A 23191-nucleotide genomic window follows, 5' to 3' on the forward strand; every position below is an offset into this window, starting at 1 on the left:
TTTTTTTTTTTTTGTATAAACAATATAGCAGATTGGGACAGTTTGGTATGTAACTTGGGTTGGGTAATAATTGATTTATGTACAATAAAATTTAAATTTATAACCCCTAATTAGTTTCTCAGCTTTCTTTAGGCTATTATTTTGCTAGGGTATGCCCTAGGAGGAGTGTAAAAACTTGTTGATTTTGATATATGTATTTTTTTTTTTTTTTGTTTAATGTAGACATAGGTCCTTTTTCTTTGAATTAATTCATGGTAGCTCGATAATATGAAGCTAGTAGTAATGTATGCCTAAAGAAAAAACTTGTACAAATTTAGATACGCTGTAATATTTATTTACGAGACTTTTTGAAAGCGCGATTGAAAAAATATGTACTCATCACCATTCTAAGAATGAGTAAAGAAAACTAGGACTATTAAAGAGTGAAAAAAGAAAAGATAATCACGACGAGTCAAGTTGAGTTTCTAAATATTTAAATTAAATCTCGGGAGATTGTTTACCTGAATTTATACAACAATCTCCAATCTCATGGGGCATGCTACAATTATTTTATGCAAGCGGTGAACTTCATCCGATGTAGCATTTACAAGACTGAGTCTCTCAGCAAACACCCAAATCAATTTTGGTATAAGTTTGAACAGAAAGATAGGCAACATATATACAACTTATAAGCCATTATTAATCACCGGATCTATCTTACTGTATAAGTACAAGAACTCGTGGATTCGTACAACCTCGCCCCCAGCACAATATTTTGACTTGTTCATATGCCAACTTCTTCTCAACGTGTAAAAAGCTTTTTCAATTCTCAGAGAGTGAGGAATTATTTAAAAAAAAAAATCTTGTACATAAACCGATTATCACCCAATCCATTCAATTTGATGCAACGGAATTCATGTTGAAAGAACGAAGATGTAAGAAGAGATATGGAATATGTCATTTGCAATAACAAGGGCTGATAAAGCAGATAATCCAAGTAGCTAAGATAGTAAAGAGAGCTGGTCAGAAACATTTATACCAAGTCAAGAAGCTCAAAGCCGAAAAACAAAAGGTCCTCATTTCAAGTGCTTGCCAAATCATTCCAGTTCTCCGGTTTTCTTCGAAATAGCAATGACGTTGAAGTTGATTGAGTCGGGATTTTTCTGGATAATCTTTTGGATAACCTTAGCAGCATCCTAAATTAGAAATTTAATGTTTCACCAAATACATTCAAGTGAGATTCTAAAGTAACACAGAAAAATCACTAGTGCAATTGAAAATCGGGCAAGTGAATGCGAAAAATATATGGGATTAAAAAAAATTAATAATAATTTGTAGAGAGAGTAACATCACCTTCAATAATGTGCTTGTAGAAGATGCACCGTGTGAAATTGGTCCAGCCCTCCTCCCATCAAGCTCATAGAGTTGTCCTACAAACACCATGTTCGGTAGGTCATATATCATATTTTTATGCCAAGTTTGTACTTAACACTACTCTCATTAATTACCGACTCCCAGTTTCATTATTGAAGTACTGTAAGATCATTATTGAAGTACTGTAAGATTTCCATAAATGCCTATGCTAGAAAACGAAGTCATCAGTTAATATGCATGTAGAGAACCTTGTTTAACGAAAATTTCATAAGAATCAAAGTCACAAGTGGTACAGAGGTATTTAAGTAAATCCAAAGGAAACCTGTTATCGACTCAATGGAATTAATGAAATAAAAAAGAGCTCACAGCTGCTTAACAGTAGGAATGACTCGTTGCAAAGAAGTATGCGTTCTAGCAAGGGATGGACAATAAACACATTTTATACTGAACCAGTAATAGAAATGCCATATATCTAAATAAACATGATGCCTGGATTTGATAATAAGAACCCGAATCTGACTCACTGCATTATAATTGAAAGAAGTGTGTGTGTGTGTGTGTGTGTGAGGGAGGGAGGGAGGGAGGGGGGGGGGGGGGGGGGCAGAGAGAGAGAGAGAGAGAGTTACCATTTGCGCATGAAAAGCAGATGAAGTGTGTATCTACATTATCTGATGCCTGCCAAATATACAGGATCATAAATACTTGGTTTCTGGACCGTACAAATCATAGATGTATTCAATTTAAAAAAAAAAAACTGATTAATTTGACACGATCAAAACCAAAATTGTACACTACGCAAGTATGTATGCCACTAGGACAAGATTAAGAGGCACAACAAAACTGTTGAACTATCCCTATAAATGACCTATAGGAAACAAGAATGCCACTTTTATCGACCATTGTAATCATTTTTAACATATAAAGGAAATACCAAAAGCAATCAGAAGTTGATATAAGTCGGCACAAACTAGCTCAACACTCCCATCATAATTGCTCAATCGCCCGACTGTGGGTACTATTGCACTAATAATTTAAGGAAAACAAATGCACAAGAGAACCTCCAACAACATTAAAAAAAGATGTTTTAAAATAGCTTTAACACAGAAACGAGTTCGTGTTTGTTAAGGTGAAGTATATCCAAATCAGGGTAAAATATAAGGAACACGGAAATGCATTTGAAAAGTTATCCAAATCCCGAAGGGGTACAAGACTAACTGTATCACTAATTGAAGTTACCAGCTTGTGAACTAAAAGGAAAAAGTTGAGTTAGAAAACGAAAAGAAACAATATAATAATGCATAATACAGAAGGATTATCTGTTTTAAATTCTGACCTCTGTCTCGCCAGCAGTTGCTGCAACTGAATGAGCAACTTCCATTTCTCTATCATTTTCAAGAAATGTGGCACGCTGTGTAGTAATTTTATTACAACAATTATTAGATGGAAACGAAGACAACTGCATAAGTAGCAAGACAATTAATTACAAAAACGAAAAGTAAAAAGGGTACCAGACCTCTGAGGGGTTCATTTTTGCAGTGGATTTGAAGAAATTGTGCAGGTAAGACCCGTCAACTGAAAAAAACATAACAAAGCAAAAAATATAAATGAGAATTTAAGCTTGCAGATCAGAAATTGTTCTTAAAGATAAAATTCGTGTAATTAATAATTAGATAGATTTAAGTGCTGCAGATAACTACGAAAATGAAAAAAAAAAACCCGATAAATTAGAGATAATTAGACGAATATGAATTGATATACACACATTACGGGGTATCCTAATTCCACTCGGTAACATAACATCAAAAGCTCATCCAAAGCACAAATGTTCACACGCGTATTAGAGACGTTAGATTATAACTTACAAAATGATTGAAAAGATGAACTGAAAACTCTTCATCACATGAAAATAATCGGCAGGACGAATATTCAGAATCCAAGAGCTTACCAAGATTTATCTCAGAAGTGATATTTCCGACAGCATGAAGAAGACCAATGGTCCCACATGCATTTCCCACAGTTTGCTTCATAAAGTAAACTTCACTGCTTAGGTCCTGTAGGTAGAGTAGACGCTCATTAATTCAGCTATCAAAAATTCAAGAAGTAAACTGAAACAGAACATAAACTTAATTAAAAGTCGAATAGAAGAAATAAGTGAATTGAAGTCTGTATCAAAATAAAGCAAGATAAAATCCAACCTAACAACAATTACAAGCCATATTACATTATTATATTCACCAAACTTTGGAGGAACGTTTTCAAAATCATATGAAAAACCAATTAAAAAGGGAAGAAAAACTATTGTGATTTACCTAATACAACCATGTCACTGACAATATACAGACAAGTAAACTAACGGCATTACACGCAGTTTCCAAAATTTATGACCGATTTAAGTCAGTAATATGATCAATTAAAAGACAGAACGGGTTTCACAGTTATGGTAATCAAACATTTAAATCTAATACATGATTTTTATTTATTATTGAAATTTCAGTCGCTTATGCCAACACAGAATAATTGTGAGTACTTTTACGGTTTAAACAGAGGAAAGTGGTAAAACATAAACAAAAAATTGCTTCAAATATCTGCATTCACAAGAACTCAATAATAGATAAACCCCATCCAACATTCTGTTACTACAGACTCGTTTGAGGTGGAAGTTTATCCCTGACAAATAATTTGTGTTACACTATATTTACAAGAGCAAGACAAGCCGAATAATTTATCGATGAAGCAAAATTAAACTCGGAAACCACATAACATAAAACCATAACCCAACTAATGCCATCAAATCAAATACAGACCAGAGAATAACCAAATACAGTATATGCAGAATTATCAAGTCCTGCAAACATTTTGACATAAGCGATATGCAGACAATTACACAAGTCACAGCAAATACGTACCAAATCGACATAACATGTTTAGATTCTAATACTTTTCGACGAACTAAGATTCTCAATATCACGAGTATCCGTTAGTGAGAAAGAGAATAAAAGGGTTGGTCCTAATAATAAACTCTCGATACGAGATATTAAGTTACAGAACTCACCTTGATCGCACTATCTTGTTCGATCCTCTCTTCTTCACTCTGTAAAACCGCAAATTTATCATCTAAACAACGCAACAACGATTTTGAGCTCGAAAGATATCAAATCATTGGATTTTTAAAATCCAACATCAAACACCAAAAAAACAAAATCAATGATTTTAATCCATTATTTACATTTCGTCATGAAAAAATTGACATTGTTCGACAAATAAATTACCTTCTTCGTTAAGGGGTAGAGGAACAAAACAGCGAGAACAGGCTTCGGTACCATTTCTAAGAGTTCGTCATCGAGTCCGTAAACATCGAAGCACTCTGCTTCACCCGGTGCAACACCAAGCCCCCATAGAAACTGCTTCATCACAAATTATTGCCTTAATTAAACTAATCATTTTCATAAACGTAATTAAATTACTTAGATCTCTTCAATATATATAGTTTCCATAAATATATCCTCCGATTGATAGTATTTTCTGCACATACGTCGATCCTTGATTCATTTTACTCCAAAAGAAATACGAATCAAATGAGGATAAATAATTCACAATATACTGAAACGTGTTTTTTTTATGAATTATTTGTTGGTATCGACGGATTCTAAAATCAGAAAGAAAAATAAAATTAGAAACGCAATTTTTAATTGAAATGAACTGTAATTTAAATGCGGAAAGGAGGAGGATGGTACCTGGTTCATAACATCAGGGTTAGCTTCGAGAGGAAGCCATCTCTTTGCAGAAGGTTTGTCCGCCATTTCTTCTCTCTCTTTTTTTCTTCAGGTTGCTCTCTCCACTGGGTTTTGGTCGAGTTTTATAGGAATTTGGGTCATTTGCAATTAAGCCCTTATAGTTTATGCATTTTCTTTTCGGCCACTAATGTGAAAATACGTAGGTTCAAGTGGGCTATGTAAAGGGAGGTGAATAATGAAAAAGTCGCTTCATTTTTACGGATACCGTTTTCAATGACTCATTCTCTTTTATTTTTCTCACTCTCTCATAATACTCTAAACCTTTTTTTTATTTAAATTATTCTTTTTAAATATAACAACTTGTTCGATTGATATATGAACGGGATAATGAGATTTTCTAAATTCTCTTTAGAAATTTATTCTAAATTCTCTTCAATTTTTGGTTTCTCTAATTCTCCACGAGTTTTGACTAGAGCGTCAGAGGTTTTCGCGGGCACACCCCGACGCCTCTAATGTTCTTTGTGAGTGTAGGTCCTTGCATCACGTAGGAGAGATCCCCTCAAAGGTGCTCGCACCAGAAGTCCTCGTATCCTTGGAGCTTGCATCAATGGTGCTCCGACCATAAGTGCTCGTTTGAATCGACTGTGGTTACATCAACAGTGCTGGCATCAACAAACTCACACTCCCCTGGAGCTTACTATAAAATCATATGTTTGGAAGAATGAATTGTATTATATTTTCTACTATTACAACCCTCTGTATATCATATAGATATACAGAGGAGTTGACCAACTGTTACAGCTAAAATAGGAAATTACAAGATTTAAGCCATAGACTTAATGGAGAATAATACACATTAATTACAAGATGATTTGTGGCCTTGCTGCTGATTCTTGGAGAGATTATCGGATGATTGCAGCCTCATTTGGTGTAGATGTAACTGTTGTAACTATAGGTTTATCATGCCCCCGCAAGATTGACTGTCCAGTATGGACACCAATCTTGTTTCGATGATTGAGAAAGTGCGTACGAGCAAGAGGTTTTGTAAGAGAATCCGCAAGTTAATCAGATGTGTGTATATGAGAGACTCGAAGTCGGTTAGCGACAACTTGTTCTCTTGCGAAATGGAAATCAAGAGGAATGTGCTTCATGCGAGAATGGAAGATAGGATTCCTGCAAACATAAGTAGCACTCACATTGTCACAATAGATAACAGGTACATTAGGCCTCGAAACTCTTAATTCTTGAAGCAAATTCATGATCCAATTTAGTTCCGCTGCAGAAAATGCAATGGCTCGATATTCAGCCTCCGTTGATGATCTAGCAACCGTTTTTTGCTTTTTAGAGATCCAAGAGATGGGATTAGCACCAAGAAAAAGAACATATGCTGAAGTGGAAGTCCGGTCTATCGGATCCCCTGCCCAATCTGCATCTGCATAAGCATGAAGTGTTAGAGGCGAACTTTTCCGTAGGAGGAGTCCATGATCAATAGTGTCAGCAAGATAGCGAAGCAAGCATTTAACGGTCGTCCAATGAAGCAAAAATGGACAATGCATGAATTGAGAAAGTTTATTGATTGCAAATGATAGGTCTAGACGAGTGAGAGTCAAGTATTGAAGAGACCCAAGAGTTTGCTGGTACAATCACTACAAGAAAAGTGACTTTTAACAACTTGCATTTAACAACATGCGCCTAAAGTCCGTTGTAATATTATCTATTTTACAAAATGCCTTTAATGTATGTTGTCTATAGTGTCAACAAAACATGTTTAGCAACATACTTAATTTGCACGTTGTGAAAAACACATACAACAAGATGCACATGCATCTTGTAGAAATGCTCGCATATAACTAGATACAATGCATCTTGTAAATGTAAAAATACATACTACAGCAGCTTATGCACTTTCTAAAATAATTAAATATAAGTAGTCACTAAGTATGTTGTAAAATAATTCAAATTTCTTTTGAAATGAAAAACTAATTATAATTTTATTATAAAAAACTGAAAAATCAAAATTACTTGAATCCCATAGATCATTATGCGTATAGTTATATCCATGCAAGGTAGTTAATCTCGCGATATACCGCGATATATATCGTGATACGGTACGATTCCAATCAAAACGATATAACTCGGGTTCTGTATCGCTTATTGATAAATACCGTTAAATACCGTGATATATCGTATCGTATCGTTGTATCACGATACGATACGATATTTACGATATTAGTTGAGAATTAAAAAAAAAACGAAAAAATAAGAAGAAACACAATCAGCTGCTCTGAAAATTGGATTTGAAAACATTTCTTAATATCCCAACCTTAATTCACATTTTTCTCTTCAATCTCTTCACCAATCCTTACAATATCATAACCCTAATTCAATTTCTATAAATTCTTGCGATTTTAATTTTGCGATTCAAGACCGGTTCAAGGCGTTTTTTGATTGGATTTTGCGATTGATAATGATGAAGCCAATCCTTTAAAATTGGTGGATGAGGACGATTTAAGTGACATTGATCTTTAAAATTATGAGTGATCGAATATTTTCACAAACTAGGTATTCAAATTTGAACTTAAGGCCCATTTCGCTAAAGTTTATTTTAAACAGCTGATAAAGTCTTACATACTCTAACATCTGATAAGTTGTTTTAAGAGTTGATAAGTTGTTACGTTTTATTTTTAGAATTAATTTTTTCAAGTGTTTAGATAATAATCTTACAAGATATTTTTACTCATTATAAGATCTTAACTAAATAGGCGGGGTAAATGTACTTTTCAAAAAACTTCAACTTATATTTTGAATTTTTAAGATCTTTTTAAAAAATTACGTAACACATTAGAAGAGCTTATAAGCTCTTTAACATCTTATAAGCCTAGACAAACACCACCTTAGATGATGTTATTTGATGAGCAATTATATTTTTTGTCCTATTTTATAATAAGATGTTAAAACTTGAATTTATATGTATTTTAAAATGAGTAGTTTAACTTAAAAATAATAAATTTTATATGTTTATAATATTTTTATAATGTAGATACATATTTTTTTCCTATTTTAATAGTTGGTTAAATATCTTACGATACGATACGATAACGATACGGTACGAGATGTGGAGCAAAAAGATACGAGATATTTTTCCGATTCGATAACCATGTATCCATGTATCATTATTCTTTCCACAGTTAATTAATTTTATTATAAAAAAATTAATTATAATTAAAATCCATGTATATCAATTAATTTTATAGAAATAATTATTAAACACATTTTTACTTGTAAGATTAAAATTATTATCGAATATGAAGTTTCATTTTAGCCTATATATAATTTAATAACAAAAACGACTTAAAAATATTTCTAACTTAGCAGTAAAGAATAAGTTGAATTTTTGTTTTCTCCTACCATTCCCTTTTTTTTTTTTTTTTTTTTATAATTATAATTATAAAAGAACAATATAATGATTATAAAAAATAAAACCAACCCCTCCACCACTTTCCATGCCCCATTACCCAAGTATTAGACTGGACGGAAGAAAAGAGCAAAAAATGGAACGGTTGAGAAAGAAATCAAGAATACGGCGACTAGGGCATCTCCATTTTCGACAAGTACATACCAAGGTAACTATTCCACCACTGATTTATCCGATTTCTTCAATACCACAACGGCAGTTCCAAATTGCAATTGAGCCATAGGGCGGAGTGGCAATATTTATTAATTAGGGCAAAATTATAACATTTTTATTCTTTGCAGATGATATTTTCTCTTGACGGGACTTTTATTAGCGTATTGATACAATAATTTTGTTTCTAGTTAATGAATTGTTAGATCATAACATTCATTTGTTTTACTGTGTTCGTACTAGATTTAGTACTAATGCCTCACCCGTAGTCGGGTTTTTCTTTTTAGATTTTCGCTTTAGAAAACTATCATTTATTTCTCTTGATTTTTGTAGATGATTTTAATCTTTGAATTTGATTGGTCAAGAAATATTTGGTTAAGGTTTACATCTTTTCAGGATTCATCTTAGTTTGACTCGGCTAAATGGAAAAAAATGATACCGAGCTTGTATGATGTATTTCAAAGAGATCATCATAATTGGTCCTTGTATATGCACATAGTGGACTTTTGCGTAATTGGTCCTTTTATATATATATATATATATATAGATTGTTCTCTTTGCAACCTTTGTTTTCTTATTCAGGGGATTCCATATTTGACTAGGAATAGGATTCAGAAGAGGCAATCAACCTTTTAAGGTTTGAAACAATTGTTAATTTGTTGACTAATCATCCATGTTTATTTCAACTGATGTTTTTTGTTGACCGTGAAGGTTGCTATGCAAAACATTTGATGAAAACAAATCATCAACATGATGAAGTCAAAACTTGTTTCAGCCTCAAGGAGGGTTGAGAAGGGTAGTGTGCTTTATTAGTATTTTAACTTCTATCCATACAGTTTTTTTTTTTTTTTTAATTAGTTTTTGTTCAATCGAAAAATTGTAGATATGAAATAAATATGGACCAGTAGAGTGGGAAACCGGTGCTTCTGGTTAAGTGAATATTGCAAGGGCAGCAAAGTGGTTGTTGGACTTGATACAGATGTTCCATAGATCATGTGCAAACAAGAAACTGCCTCTAATCCCATTGTAAGAAAATTCATATTATGTTATACAATATAAATATTTGTTACTTAAATTAATAATTTATATCTCAGTCTTAAGTTAAAAAAAAAAAAAAAACAATTCTTCCATGTTTATTACATTATGTATGTTTATCTTGTCGTTTGTTGCTTTTATCTTTTAATTACATAATTTGTAAATTTCTTGTTTGTATTATAGCTGTAAGTATGACATATACCCAAAATACTGTCAACTGGGGTCTAGATGTGTTTTCTTGAATCTGAATTTCACGTTTTGGATATTTTTTCAGAGAGATAAAAGAATACTTATTTGCTCCATTTCTTTTTTTCTTCTACGGACTTGCTAACTAATTTTTTTAACTTTTTCAGATAGATACTTGCAATGGTTTCTAAAGGCTTCACTCCTAACAAATCTTACAAGCTGAAAATGAGGATTGAAGTCGGACGGCTGGTAATTAATCAAATTATTAGTTCTTATTTTATACATACATATGGAAATTCTTTGAAGTCTTTTATATATCATTCAGCTTAGTGATAATTGATAAGACTCTAGCTTAGTGATAATTGATAAGACTCCTAATTCTGAGTTGACTCTGTATGCAACACTGCAATGAAGTAAGAAAATAGTTTACGGTGTTATTGCTACATAATTCTCCCTATTAAGGTATGGTTTACTTATCAGTTTCATAGCACCATATTGTTAAACATTATGATACAGAAGTCTAGTGTAGTAGCTTTTGTTTATTATTCATTTTATAGTTAATAAATGCGTGAAGAGTTTGTCTCGTGAGTAATAACACCTGTTGAAATTTTTTGAGTAGATTCTGGAGCACTTGACTTTTGTGTAGATATAGATATAGATATAGATTATGTCTTTTCAAGGACTCAACCCCGTAGAGGAAACTCGTGCTTCAAATATCACTTCACTTAAATAATCTCTAATCTATTTTTTTTTCCTTTTTAACCGTAGACCATTATCCTTGCCACTTCCATCAACAATCGCATATCCTTTATTTAAGTCATTTAATTTTTCTTTTGCTTAACTCCAAACACGAGAGCAAACAACACCATATATAGATCCTATGTTACCTCAAGTATGTTGTATAGCAAAAAAATTATAACATCATACCTTATGTAGGCATGTGTAGGCCGTCGTTCATTTGGCTAAGAGTGAATCCGTGCGATTTCTTTTGAGCATCATTTGTGTCATTAATTTAATAAGAAGTAGTTAAAAATGATAAATAAAAATAAATAATTGAAAGTGTAATTATAAGAGAAGAGTTTTAAGAGAATTTACCCCAATGTATGATAAACATCCAACCGAGGAAAACGATCAAGCATACCAACGAAACCACAAGACACACTACAAGATAGCGGTCCACATCCTCCTTAAACTGGCCATGCTCAAGTGTACTCTGCAAAATCGACATTTTATCTTTGGCCGTTTCGAGGTTTGCCACATTGAGTCGCGACAAATTTTGTCCGACTTCATCGTTTACCGCATAGGGTCCCGTTAAATTCTTGTGAATTGTATTAACGTTATCCAATACTCTATCAAGCTAGTTCAGGTCACAGATCAACGATGATCTGCTCCGCTCTATTAAAATTAATTTCCATTCAAAAGTTCTGCACTCGTTTGGTGCCATCGTGTGAACAAAGGCAGCTAGGGTGACGTATGCGACTAGAAAGAACAACAAAATAACATACAGAGCCCAAAATGAGTCTTTAAGAACTTCGCTCGATGTGAGTGCGGACATGGCCGCAATGAATGTCAGAAAGGCCACCAAACAACTGTTGAGGAGTGTGTACACTAGACACGGCCATGGGCCGGTTCCGAGCCGGTTCACGGTTTATTTTTTCCGGAACCAGAACTGGCCCCTACTCGGCCCGCCGGTTCACTCCGGTTCTGGGCCTATCCGGGCCGATTCCGGGTCGGCCCGAAAATTTGGATATATATTGAAAATACTTGATGGATAAATAAATTAAAAGAATTACTTTTAAATATGAAAAAAAACAAAAGAAAAATAAATAAAATGACTTGAACTTAATTTAATAGGAAAAAATGGGGTGTGAGGGTATTTATCGGAAAAAATGGGGGCAAAAAAAATTCAAAAAAGATCAAATAACGGCCGGTTCACTGGGCCGGTTCAAGTTTTTTAAGCTTTTCAGGTTTTTTTTTTTTAAATTTTAATTTCGGGTGATCGTCGGGCCGGCCTGGCGGTTCACGGTTCACCTATTTCAAGAACCGGGCCCGGTCCGAGGGACACGGGCCGGTTCACGGTTCAGGGACCGGTTCACTGGTCAACTGGTCAAACCGGTTCATCAACATGCCGGTTCGGGCCGGTTCCGGGCCGAAAACCGGCTCATGGCCGTGTCTAGTGTACACACTTCTACAAAGATCTTTTGCAGAAGTATCTTCATTGCCGAATGTAGTCCTCATCAGCTCTAAACCTTCAATCCTCGTCAGCAGATGTAGATAATATACCGGCTGAAATTTTCAAACAAAGTACATAGATATTAATGATAAATAATGAACAAATAAATTGAAACATAGATTGGTAACTAATTACCAATACAAGTATGGTCGACAAGAGAAGCAATGTGGAGCAAGTGATTCTGCTCATTCTCATTCTCAGCATTATCGTCAACTCTCTAAATCAGCTGTTGTTCCAAATTGTCAACCCTCGCAGTAAGCTGCAGTGCCAAATTGTCAACATTCTCACTAAGTGCATCACTATGTTTTTCAACGCTCTCAGTAAGCTGCAGTGTCAAATTGTCAACCCTCTCAGTAAGCGGCAGTGCCAAATTGTCAACCCTCTTAGTAAGCTGCAGTGCCAAATTATCAACCCTCTCACTAAATGCATCTCTCTATTTTTCAACCCTCTCACTAAGCTGCAGTGTCAAATTGTCAACCCTCTCACTAAATGCATCTCTATTTCCTTCAACAATCGCATATCCTTGCCACTTCCATCAATAATTATATCCTTCATTAAAGTTATTTAATTTTTCTTTTGCTTAACTCCAAAGAAAGCAAACAACACCATATCTAGATCCTATGTCACCTTAACTATGTTGAATAGCAAAAAAATTATAACATCATACGTTATGTAGGCATGTGTAGGCCGTCATACATTTGGACAAGAGTGAATTCGTGCGACTTCTTTTGAGCATCACCTTTATCATTAATTTAATAAGAAGTAGTTAAAAATGATAAATAAAAATAAATAATTGAAAGTGTAATTATAAGAGAAGAGTTTTAAGAGAATTTACCCTAATGGATGATAAACATCCAACCAAGAAAAACGATCAAGCATACCTATGAAACCACAAGACACACTACGAGATAGCGGTCCACATCCTCCTTAAACTGGCCAAGCTCAAGTGTACTCAGCAAAATCGACACTTTATCTTTGGCCGTTTCGAGTTTCGCGGCATTGAGTCGCGACAAATTTTGTCCGACTTCATCGTTAACCACATTGGGTCCCATTAAATTCTTGTGAATTGTATTAACGTTATCCAACACTCTATCAAGCTGGTTCTGGACACTGATCAACGATGATCTGCTCCGCTCTAATAAAATTAATTTTCATTCAAAAGTTATGCACTCGTCCAGTGCCATCGTGTGAACAAAGGCAGCTAGGGTGACATATGCGAATAGAAAGAGCAACAAAACAACATACATAGCCCAAAAGGAGTTTTTAAGAACTTCGATCGATGTGAGTGCGAACATGGCCGCAATAAATGTCAGAAAGGCCACTAAACAACTGTTGAGGAATGTGTACACACTTCTGCAAAGATCTTTTACAGGAATCTCTTCATTACCGAAGGTAGTCCCCCTCAGCTCTAAACCTTCAATCCTCGTCAGCAGATGTAGTAATATGCCGGCTGAAATTTTCAAACAAAGTACACAGATATTAATGAACAAATAAATTGAAACATAGATTGGTAACTAATTATCAATAGATGTATGGTCGGCAAGAGAAGCAATCTTGAGCAAGTGATTAATGCTCATTCTCATTCTCAGCATTAGCGTCAGCTCTCTCAATCAGCTAGTCATGTGGCAAGGCAAATGAAAGATGAGCATTGGCGGCTGCTTAGAATTAGTCACACGATTATAGTACTCTTGGATAATTTTGTATTTCAAGGATTTTGATGTATTGGATGGACAATATTGAGTTGGATTTGAAAATCCGATTTCTTTATGTTTTAATTATTAAAAAAAATTAATATTTTTTTTGTGAGCTCAAGTAATACGACAACATGCATCTTACCTTGTAGTTAGATTATCTACAACAGTCGGATGCACATTGTGGAACATTTATAACCACAGTCGGGTGCATGTTGTATCTTGTGTATGACAAAATGCGCAAAAGCCTTGTCGTATAGATTACGACAATGCGCCGTTAAATGTTGTTTACACATTGCGTTGTTGTAAATCTTATACAAAATACATTTATATGTTCTACAACTGGCGATGCACGTTGTCAAATATACCGAGATTTAACATGTTGGTCAACAACGTACCATGACGCGTTGTTGTTTCCCTTTAACAAGACATGGCTTGACGTCATTCAGGTTTTTGTTGGGCTTGTTTGTAAGTTGAGGGTTCACGGTCCGTGTTTATGGTAGTATGGAGATTAAGAATTTCTCTAGGTTTAGTAATGTTGTGTTTGAGTCTGGTATTGTAATGGTGAGAAATAGAGGTTCAAGGTTTTGTTACCTGTGAAGAAGTAGTAGGACCCTGGGAGTGAAGGTGAGTTGCGGGTATATTGGTTTGCAGAGTGGCCGTTCTCAAAACACTTGATTAATTAGAAACATTTTGTGGAGTAGGTGCAGATGTATGTGTTGGAAGAATCAGAGTATGAGAGAGTGGTACATTTGAAGGCACATGAGGAATAATTGATTGTGGTTTTTGATTTTCATGAGAAAGCCAAGAGGTAATAGTGCAGTCTGTGTCGGTCGATTTTTGTAGAGTGGTGAATGGGAATTTTGTTTCAATAAATATGTCGTGGCGAGAGATAAAGATTTTGTTAGACGTAGGATCAAGACACATATAAACATGGTGTTGAATAGACTAACCGATAAAGACACAAGGTCGAGAGCGTGGTGCAAGTTTGTGACTATTATATGGGCGTAACCAGGGGTAGCAAAGGCAAGCAAATACCTTTAGTGTGAAGTAATTTGGTGATTTTTGAAAAAATGATAAAATGGAGATTTTTTTTTGTGACAACAAAAGGCATCCGATTTATTAAATATGTAGCTGCTTGAAATGCAACTGACCAATATTTTAGAGGAAGTGAAGAATGAAAAATAAGAGTTAGAGCCGTTTCGACAATATGTCGATGTTTACGTTCAGCTGTGCCAACATGCTCGGGAGTGTGAGGTGGGGATTTTAGATGTTGGATGCCTTGTTTTGAAAGTAGATGACCGAGATTTATGGCTTATCCACTGCCATCAGTGTATACGGTTAGAATTTTTTTAGAAAAATATCTTTCAACTAAAGTTTTAAAACGAATAAAAACTGAAATGACATCTGATTTGTGTTTGAGAGGGTAAAGCCATGTATACTTTGTGAAATAGTCGACAAAGATCACATAATAGCAAAAATTATCAAAAGAGGTAGTTGGTGAAGGGCCCCAAACATCCATAAAAAAAAGTTTCTAAGGGACGTGAGCATTGTAATGTAGAAGAGCCAAACGGAAGTTTGTGACTTTTATTACATAAGCAAGCATTACAAGAAGATGAATATTATTCTTAGACATAGGCAAGGCATTAGAAGAAATAATTTGGTGGAGAACCTTGGAAGATGGGTGACCGAGACGATTATGCCAAAGGTAGGTTGATGGTGAAAAGGAGTTAGATTTTTGTGCTATGCATGCTAATGATGAGGATGGTCGAGAGAAATCAGTGGTAGAGGTAGGCCACTCGTAAACATTGCCCTTACTCCGGCCTCGCACCAAGGATGCCCTCGTAGCTAGATCCTTCACAAGAAAAAAATGAGGAAAAAATTCAATGGATGTTTTATTTTGAGAAAAAAATTGAGAAACGGAAAGTACGTTTTTCTTGATACGGGGTTCACACAAAACATTATTAAGTTTGAAAGTGTTATTATGAGAGCTCTTCTTTAGTGGCATTTGAGTGTTTGAGAGTTGTCTCATAGTCGACCATTTTTTCCGTCAATTCGTTGAAAGAAATAGCCGTCTCTCGAGCCCTTAACGCAGCCGTGATTTCTTTGAAGGAATTGGGAAGTCCGTTGAGTGTGTGAACAACGACTTCTCCATCACTCGTGTCCGATGGCATTGAGATCATCAATAATTGTTTTGGCAGATTGTAAGTATTCAGACATACTTTCTCCTTCTTGATTGAGTTTAGTGAAAGCTTCAATGAGACTTACAATTCGAGTGTTCGACTTGTTTGCATAAGCCGTTGCTAGTGTCTTCCAGGCTTCTTGAGCAGTTGCACATCGAGTGATTAGAGGTCATGCTGGTCCTTGAACAGCGGTTTGAATAGAAAGAAGTAGTAAGCGATCTTGGCGCACTCAAACTTCGAATTCTGGGGCAGTCTCTTGTGGAAACGGAAAAGAGCCATCTATACAACCCATGAGATCGTAGCCAAGAGGAGATTTGTCATTTGAGAGCTCCACAAGGAATAATTTTGTCGTTCAGTTTTTGGGGTATGAGTGTGGCTGTGTTGAGCGAGATAACTTGGGGAAGAGAAGACAAGGAAGGGTCAGAAGCATTTGTCGTAACCGTGACGAGTGTAGCCATGATTGGACTAGAAAAGAATAATAGAAGGAAACAAGAAAAAGAGAAAAAAAATTATGGTTTTGCTTAAAGGCTCTGTACCATATAATATAATATGTTTGGAAGAATGAATTGTATTATATTTTCTACTATTACAAACCTCTATATATATACAGAGGAGTTGACCATATGTTAAGCTAAAATAGCAAATTACAAGATTTAAGCCATAGACTTAATTAATGGAGAATAATACACATTAATTACAAGATGATTTGTGGTCTTGCTGCTGATTCCTGGAGAGATTATCGGATGATTGCCGCCTCATTTGGTGTAGATGTAACTGTTGTAACTGTAGGTTTATCACTTACAACTTTAGTATTCTCCTTGATTGCTCAACCCTTCATCTCGCGTGCATTGGACCCCCCACGCATTCCCAACTCAAACTCCAAAGTCGTGTCCCTCAGCTCGAACTACCTTTGAAGTGTTACCTCATTAACTCGAGCTACCCTCAAAATGATACCACATCATTTTGGCGCCGTTTGTGGAAATGCAGACCCGGTCGTGAAGCTTGCAAGGTGCGAGTAACCAGGAGAATAATCCTCCTCGACCACCGGTAATAGCTCTTCTTACCCCTCAAATGGAGCATATAGTTCAAATGACTGAAGAAGTCCTAAAGACAAAGATAGCATAATCGACAACTCAAACAGCGACACAAGTTGTTTGCCAATTCATGGTGGCTCGATAACAAAAAAGATCCACTTCCGTCTTCTCGGGGAAGTAGAGCCGCCACTCATCCTCCTCTAGTGCGAGATCCGCCAAACAACATCCCATAGAACATTAACCCCTCTTGACGCGAGGACACCTAGTAGAATAGGTCAATAGTCGTGTCTCGAGAGACGAAGCGAAAAGTAATCGACCGGCGATTAACAAACCTCCTTGAATTTATGAGCGAGGTCAAGCGGGGTCATCGTGACTAGTGGAAATTTGGGGGTTTTACCAACACGGCGTAGATTCTTCATCACTGCCATATTGGTTGAATCTCTCCTTGCCGATATTAAGATAGCAAATATCCCCAAATACGATGGTACTGGGGATCCACAAGAACACCTCGACAGGTTCTATGCTAAGGCATACTTGTACGACATAAGCGATGCGGCATATTGCAAAATATTCCATACTACGTTGTCCAAGAGAGCGCTTACTTGGTTCAATGAACTACCGAGGGAACCGTTGAAAGTTTAGAGCAACTCACGACATGCTTCCTTGTCCAGTTCTCAATTAATCTTCGTACCCTAATACGACATCGTATTTATTCTACATAGTACAAAAAAAGGTAAAGCTTTGTGATAGTACGTATAACGTCTCGGCGAGGTTGTACATGTTGTTCCACATGTCAACCATGAGTTGCTAGCACGAGTTATGCAACATAAACCTTCACATTGAAGGTTTAAAGAGTCAATTGCGGGACAACCACCTCTAAATCTGGAAGATCTACTTGCACGAACGGAAAAATGTATTCCCATCGAGAAAACCTCGGGGTTGGGAACCCCAAGTAAGAGAAAATGAGAAGATGAACGAGTATATAAGAAAAGACAGAAGTGAAAGTAACTCCAACTCTCCCCTTTCCTCGTTTCACCCCCACTTAATAACGTTCAACTAACTGAAATATTCTTCGTTGCGAAGCAATATAACTTGTTGCAGCCCCCACGCCTCATGAAATTTAATCCAAAGCGCTATAAATCTGGCAAGTACTGTCGATTCATCGAGACAAATGGCATTCGACGGAGGATTGCTTTCAATTCAAAATGGAAATAGATCATTTGCTTCGAGATGGCCATTTAAAAGAGTTCGTGGATAATTAAAATCGAGCAACTCGTCTTCACCATCACATCATGAGACGTTTACCCCTTCGAGCCCTTTGTATCTCTTCAAGAATTTCTAACCTTACTCTAATAGGACTTAAAAGTTTTTGAATGTTTTTTTCTAGTTGTTTATTTTTTAGTTAGTGTGAGTATAAGGCTCGTGGTCGCATCACGGCTCGGGCTCATCACTTTGTTTTATTTTCTAGTTGTTTATTTACTTTTTAGACAAGTATTATTTTAATGAGAGCGTAAGGCTTTAGGTCTCATCACGACTCGGGCCCATCGCTACGTTGTACTTCTACGATTTCTAATTTCTTGCAGGTTACTAATAAATTCTCCTTTTGCAGTCTTTATAAGTTATCTCCACTTCATTGATTTATCTTGCATCTACCAAGTGACGTAGTTCACTAAATCAACACATCACCTACTTAACAAAGTCGAATCCTTGAAGTTAAAAAAATGCTCATAGAGTTTATGAGAACCTCACCAGTTTGACTTCTAAAACCCTTATAAAATTAAACTCAATGTCAACGACACATGATACTCCTCTGTTGTAAGAGGTTGATATTGTTGGGTTTCGGGCACGCATACGCAGCGGAAAAAAAAATTTTATGTGATTTAAACGACTTTAAAACACATAAGTACATGCCCGACAAATTAAATCAATTAATTACGTACCTTTGCGCTTCCAGCGAAATTAAAAACAACATACATGCTAAATAATTTAACCGAATTTAAATCAATTAACATGCTCGCGTTTAAACCAATAATCATGCTTGCAAAGATTAAAACGATTACACATAATCACATAAAATCATACGATAGCAAACATGAATTCATAGTTTAAACATAAACGAATCGAAACTAGGGTTTCGTATATTTACCTCTTGAAGCGTGAGGTAGGAGCGTTTAGCAAGTCGAGATTGCTACGGAAACCAATCCGTACAATCGGGGCAGCAGCGGTGCAGCGGCAGCAGCGGCGAATCAGCCACGGCGGCGCGTGAGGTACACGCGCGGTCTTCCGGAGCGTGCGGCTTCAGCTCGTGCGCTGCTCTTCGATTCCTCGATCTTCGATCTTCCTCCTCTTGGATTTCACCTCGTATACTTCGATCTACTAAAAACGTGGCACTAGACACGTAATAGTTAGAAAACGGAAGAAAAAGAGAAGGAAAGAGACTACCAAGCCAATCGGCCGATCAACGGCCGATTCCGGCGAAACGGCGGAGTGGGCGGCGATGTTGGCCGTGGGAGAGAGAGGCCGAGAGAGAGGAGTGGACGGCTAGGGTTAGGGTTGCACTTGTGTGTTTGTGCAAGACCTATAAATCAAGTATTTATATGTCTTGCATAAAACCCTAGCGGGCTTAAGTTGGACCGGGCCCAACAGCTTAAGTCCGTTAGTACTTTTACTTGCTCGTCTCTCTTAATTCAATGACCAAAAAATTGCAACGATTACATTTTCGGAACCATTATAATTTCCTCGTCATTACGAGTGCCATTTCTCATTTTCCAACTTTCTAAAAGTGGAAACCCTAGTTCAGTGTGCTTTCTAAATTTGGAAACTTCCCGATTTAGAAAGTTCACTAATACGTTCGCCTATTCTTTTCCTTTTCTTATTCTCATTCATAATTCCAAATTACGAATGTTGGACTCAATCATATTGACTTCCAATCATGCAAAGATAAACTATTTTATCTCTGACCGTTTATTCAAAGATCTCATGTGCACGAGCAGTGTGACCCTCGATGGTTCAGGTGTAAGCTAGCCGTGGGCCCACAACTCTTTGTGGTCAAAACTCGTCCCTTAGAGTTACGATTAAGATGAAGCTCGTTTCACCTTAATCACCCAACGAATCAAGATTGGCGTCTAGCAACTACGCGTCATGATTCCCTAGATACAAATGAAGTGCCTGCAAGAACCTTCAGATATAGTTAACGTACAGTACGGTCCCTTCGATACATATGTCCCGATCGAACTAGAGGCATTGGTTCATCGAGACCTCTTTATATGTTCGATAACGGTGCGATCGTTCCAAGTGTTGTAATCCTTACGTGCATGACTTAGAGAATCGAATTCTCTAATCATCACTTAGTCAGCTCTGGCCAGAGACTTAGAATGATTACAAACTTTCAGAACACACAGGACATCCAAGACTATTCTAGCGATCGAATCCCCGACTACAATGCACAGACCTCCCACTAGATTTCGGACTGCACGAACACTGGCCCTTGGGATGGTCCTCGGTGGAACTCAGGGACAGGTCACGATACAGCTGGTCCTCTAGTGAAGTCACGGTGATGTCTAGGTCATAAGGACTAATGGTGTACAACTATACCATAGATATCTCTACTCGATTATTGGGAACCACTTAGAGATTTCTAGGGTGAGGGAGTTCAGTGAACTCGTCAACTTACGAGCACCCACTTATGCATGCCGATATCACAATACCGTTTACTGATGAGATGCAGAACACGTACACTAAGTGCTAGTCTTAATGGGAAAGGCCGATATCCTCATTTGTGGCGTAACCCTTCGACTAGGAACACGTTTAACAGTTATAATACTTGAGTAAATATCTCACGATCCTAACGATCAATTACTAGTACTTGTAATAACTGTAAGGACTATATCTATGCTTGTGACAAAGGGACAAAGATATAGAATGCCAAGATGTTTTATCATTAATACGAATAAAGGTTTGTTTATTACAATAATAAATACGAAAGACCACAGCCACAAGTTGGCTTGTTGGTCACCTACTCTAACAGATATATGTTCAATCCAAACAGACATGAGACTTCCCCTTGCGACAAAATCTTGGAAGACTTGTCCACTCCTGAATTACTCCAAATGTTAAGTAAGCGATAAATAAGCTAAGCAAAAGCAAACAAGAGTAAAATGTGTCTAGAAGAAATAGCTAACAACGGTAAAAGGACCTGGATCTCAAACAAAACTTCACAATACAAGGTCCCCTCAAATCAACGAAAGCAAAATATAATTCAAGACATATGTCTAGAAGAAATAGCTAAGGTTCGACATGAGTAGTCTACACAAGTTCTCTATGTTGAGCTCCATGAGAACTCTCTATATCGGGCTATTCGCTAGCTCTCAATTATCTTCAATACTTGTAAGTAATGGAGGTTTCTTATTCAAGCTCGCAACTAAAGTCCTCCCCGCAAATTCAATGTGAGCCTTGTACAACGAAACTCCACCGAGCACCCCATATCGAGATCTGTGTGATCTCTCCATGTTGAGCTCTAAGCGTGCCCTCTACGTCAAGCTCTATGTGAGCCTTTTTCGTGACGTCAACGAAGCTCCAATCCCTACATCATCTCTTCTTGAGCTATGTACATTGCTCGCCACGCAAGCTCCCTACTTTGCGATACCTCACCGTGCTCCTTATGAGTGCACAACATCATACTCTACACGAGGACTCAACATCGAGCTCTATGTGAATTCTCAACACTTTGTTCGAGTTTTATTTAAGATCTATACATGATGTTTACATGAGCTCTTTTCATTGAGCTTCACATGATTTCTCCACTTAGAGACACATACGAGTTTAAGCTGTACATGAGCTTCACAGAAATTCTCTCTAGGCAAACTCGAGCAAACTCTTCAAAAGAACTTTACGCAAGCTCTCAACATGAGCTCCATGTAAAGCTCTCGTCATGAACTCCTGACATCAAGCTCTCCACATGAGCCTCATACATTCTCTCTATATTGCGCTCAACATGAGCTCAATAGAAGTTATCTACCTAGTGCACCATCCACATCGGGGTCACAATGTGTGACCTCCTTCGAGCTCTCAGCGTGCGACCCCCGTTTGAGCTCACAATGCGCGACCCACATTCGAGCTCACACTACGTGATCCCATCCCTCGACAACACATTTGCGCGACAGCCCCTCAACGAGCCCTGTGCGAGATCGTCCGTCGATGATATATCCCTCAACGTGACGTGCGACCGCGCCCTGGCGATCTCACTGTGCAAATCCACCTCCACACTCCAATAATGTGACTCAATCTCACCACTTACAGCGCAACGTGCGACCGCGCCCCGGCGCTCTCACCGTGCAAACCCACCTCCACTCCAATCGTGTGACTCAATCTCACCACTCACATCGTGCAACCATGTCTTGAAACTAGTACTATTTTACCTTGCATTGAAGCTTGCATATTCAATACGACTGGCCCTCACCCCGAGAGGACCTGTCTACCCCCTCGCACACGAGCAACAGATGATCTCACCCCATCCTTCGCCCCATACCTGCATCGAACGGTGCTCGCACCACCATGAGTTTCACGAGACCCCCTACCACGACTCGTGGACCCCCCTTACCACTACAAGATCGTACGTCGTCGTCTCTAGGGGATCTCTTCTCATCATCACTACTTTCATCCCTCAATGTTGATTTCACCATCTCCAACACAAAGTTAAAATCTCAAGAATTTTAGTCGGTGTTTGATAAATATTAAGTGAATAATGAGTAACTTAACTCTCTACTTCCGCCACCCTTTATTCGGAAGAGAAGAGTTGAAATAGCTACAACTCCTGGCTCGGCTGAATAAATTCACGCAAATCGGGAGTGCGGGGGCTTATGTGAACCCTAGAAAACTATGCTCGATTGTTTAATATTGGTGGACCATTTTAAGATAGACCCAATTATATGATATTTGTATTTAAAATCTAATATACAATTAATGGGCTTGAGCTCATTACTTAACCTAATTAGGAGTCAAAATCCTAAAATAACACTTTAATTTCCCCCTATAAATACCCAAAACTCATTAATCAAGGCAAGTAATAATTTATTCTCTGAATTATCTCCAACTTTTGATTTCTCTCCTTCTCCACAA

General features: G+C 37.0%; 1 protein-coding gene and 1 long non-coding RNA gene across 2 annotated transcripts; one reads left to right on the plus strand and one right to left on the minus strand.

Moving 5' to 3' along the window:
- Positions 1 to 925: 925 nt before the first annotated feature.
- UCH3 (ubiquitin C-terminal hydrolase 3) lies at positions 926 to 5353 on the minus strand. Its single transcript, XM_013003490.2, has 9 exons — positions 5088 to 5353; positions 4623 to 4754; positions 4406 to 4444; positions 3299 to 3404; positions 2867 to 2925; positions 2687 to 2761; positions 1980 to 2028; positions 1333 to 1409; positions 926 to 1175 (listed from the first exon to the last, which is right to left on the minus strand). The coding sequence occupies exons 1-9, from the start codon at positions 5151 to 5153 to the stop codon at positions 1077 to 1079; spliced, it is 702 nt and encodes a 233-aa protein (XP_012858944.2). The 5' UTR covers positions 5154 to 5353; the 3' UTR covers positions 926 to 1076.
- A 3917-nt stretch (positions 5354 to 9270) lies between these two features.
- Positions 9271 to 10235, plus strand: LOC148772779 (uncharacterized). Its single transcript, XR_016032843.1, has 3 exons — positions 9271 to 9349; positions 9424 to 9738; positions 10101 to 10235. It is a non-coding gene; the product is annotated as an uncharacterized LOC148772779 (long non-coding RNA).
- The last annotated feature ends 12956 nt before the right edge of the window (positions 10236 to 23191 follow it).

Source organism: Erythranthe guttata, chromosome 1 (assembly GCF_056151865.1).
Source record: "Erythranthe guttata isolate IM_541 chromosome 1, IM_541, whole genome shotgun sequence".
NCBI classification, from domain to species: domain Eukaryota; kingdom Viridiplantae; phylum Streptophyta; class Magnoliopsida; order Lamiales; family Phrymaceae; genus Erythranthe; species Erythranthe guttata.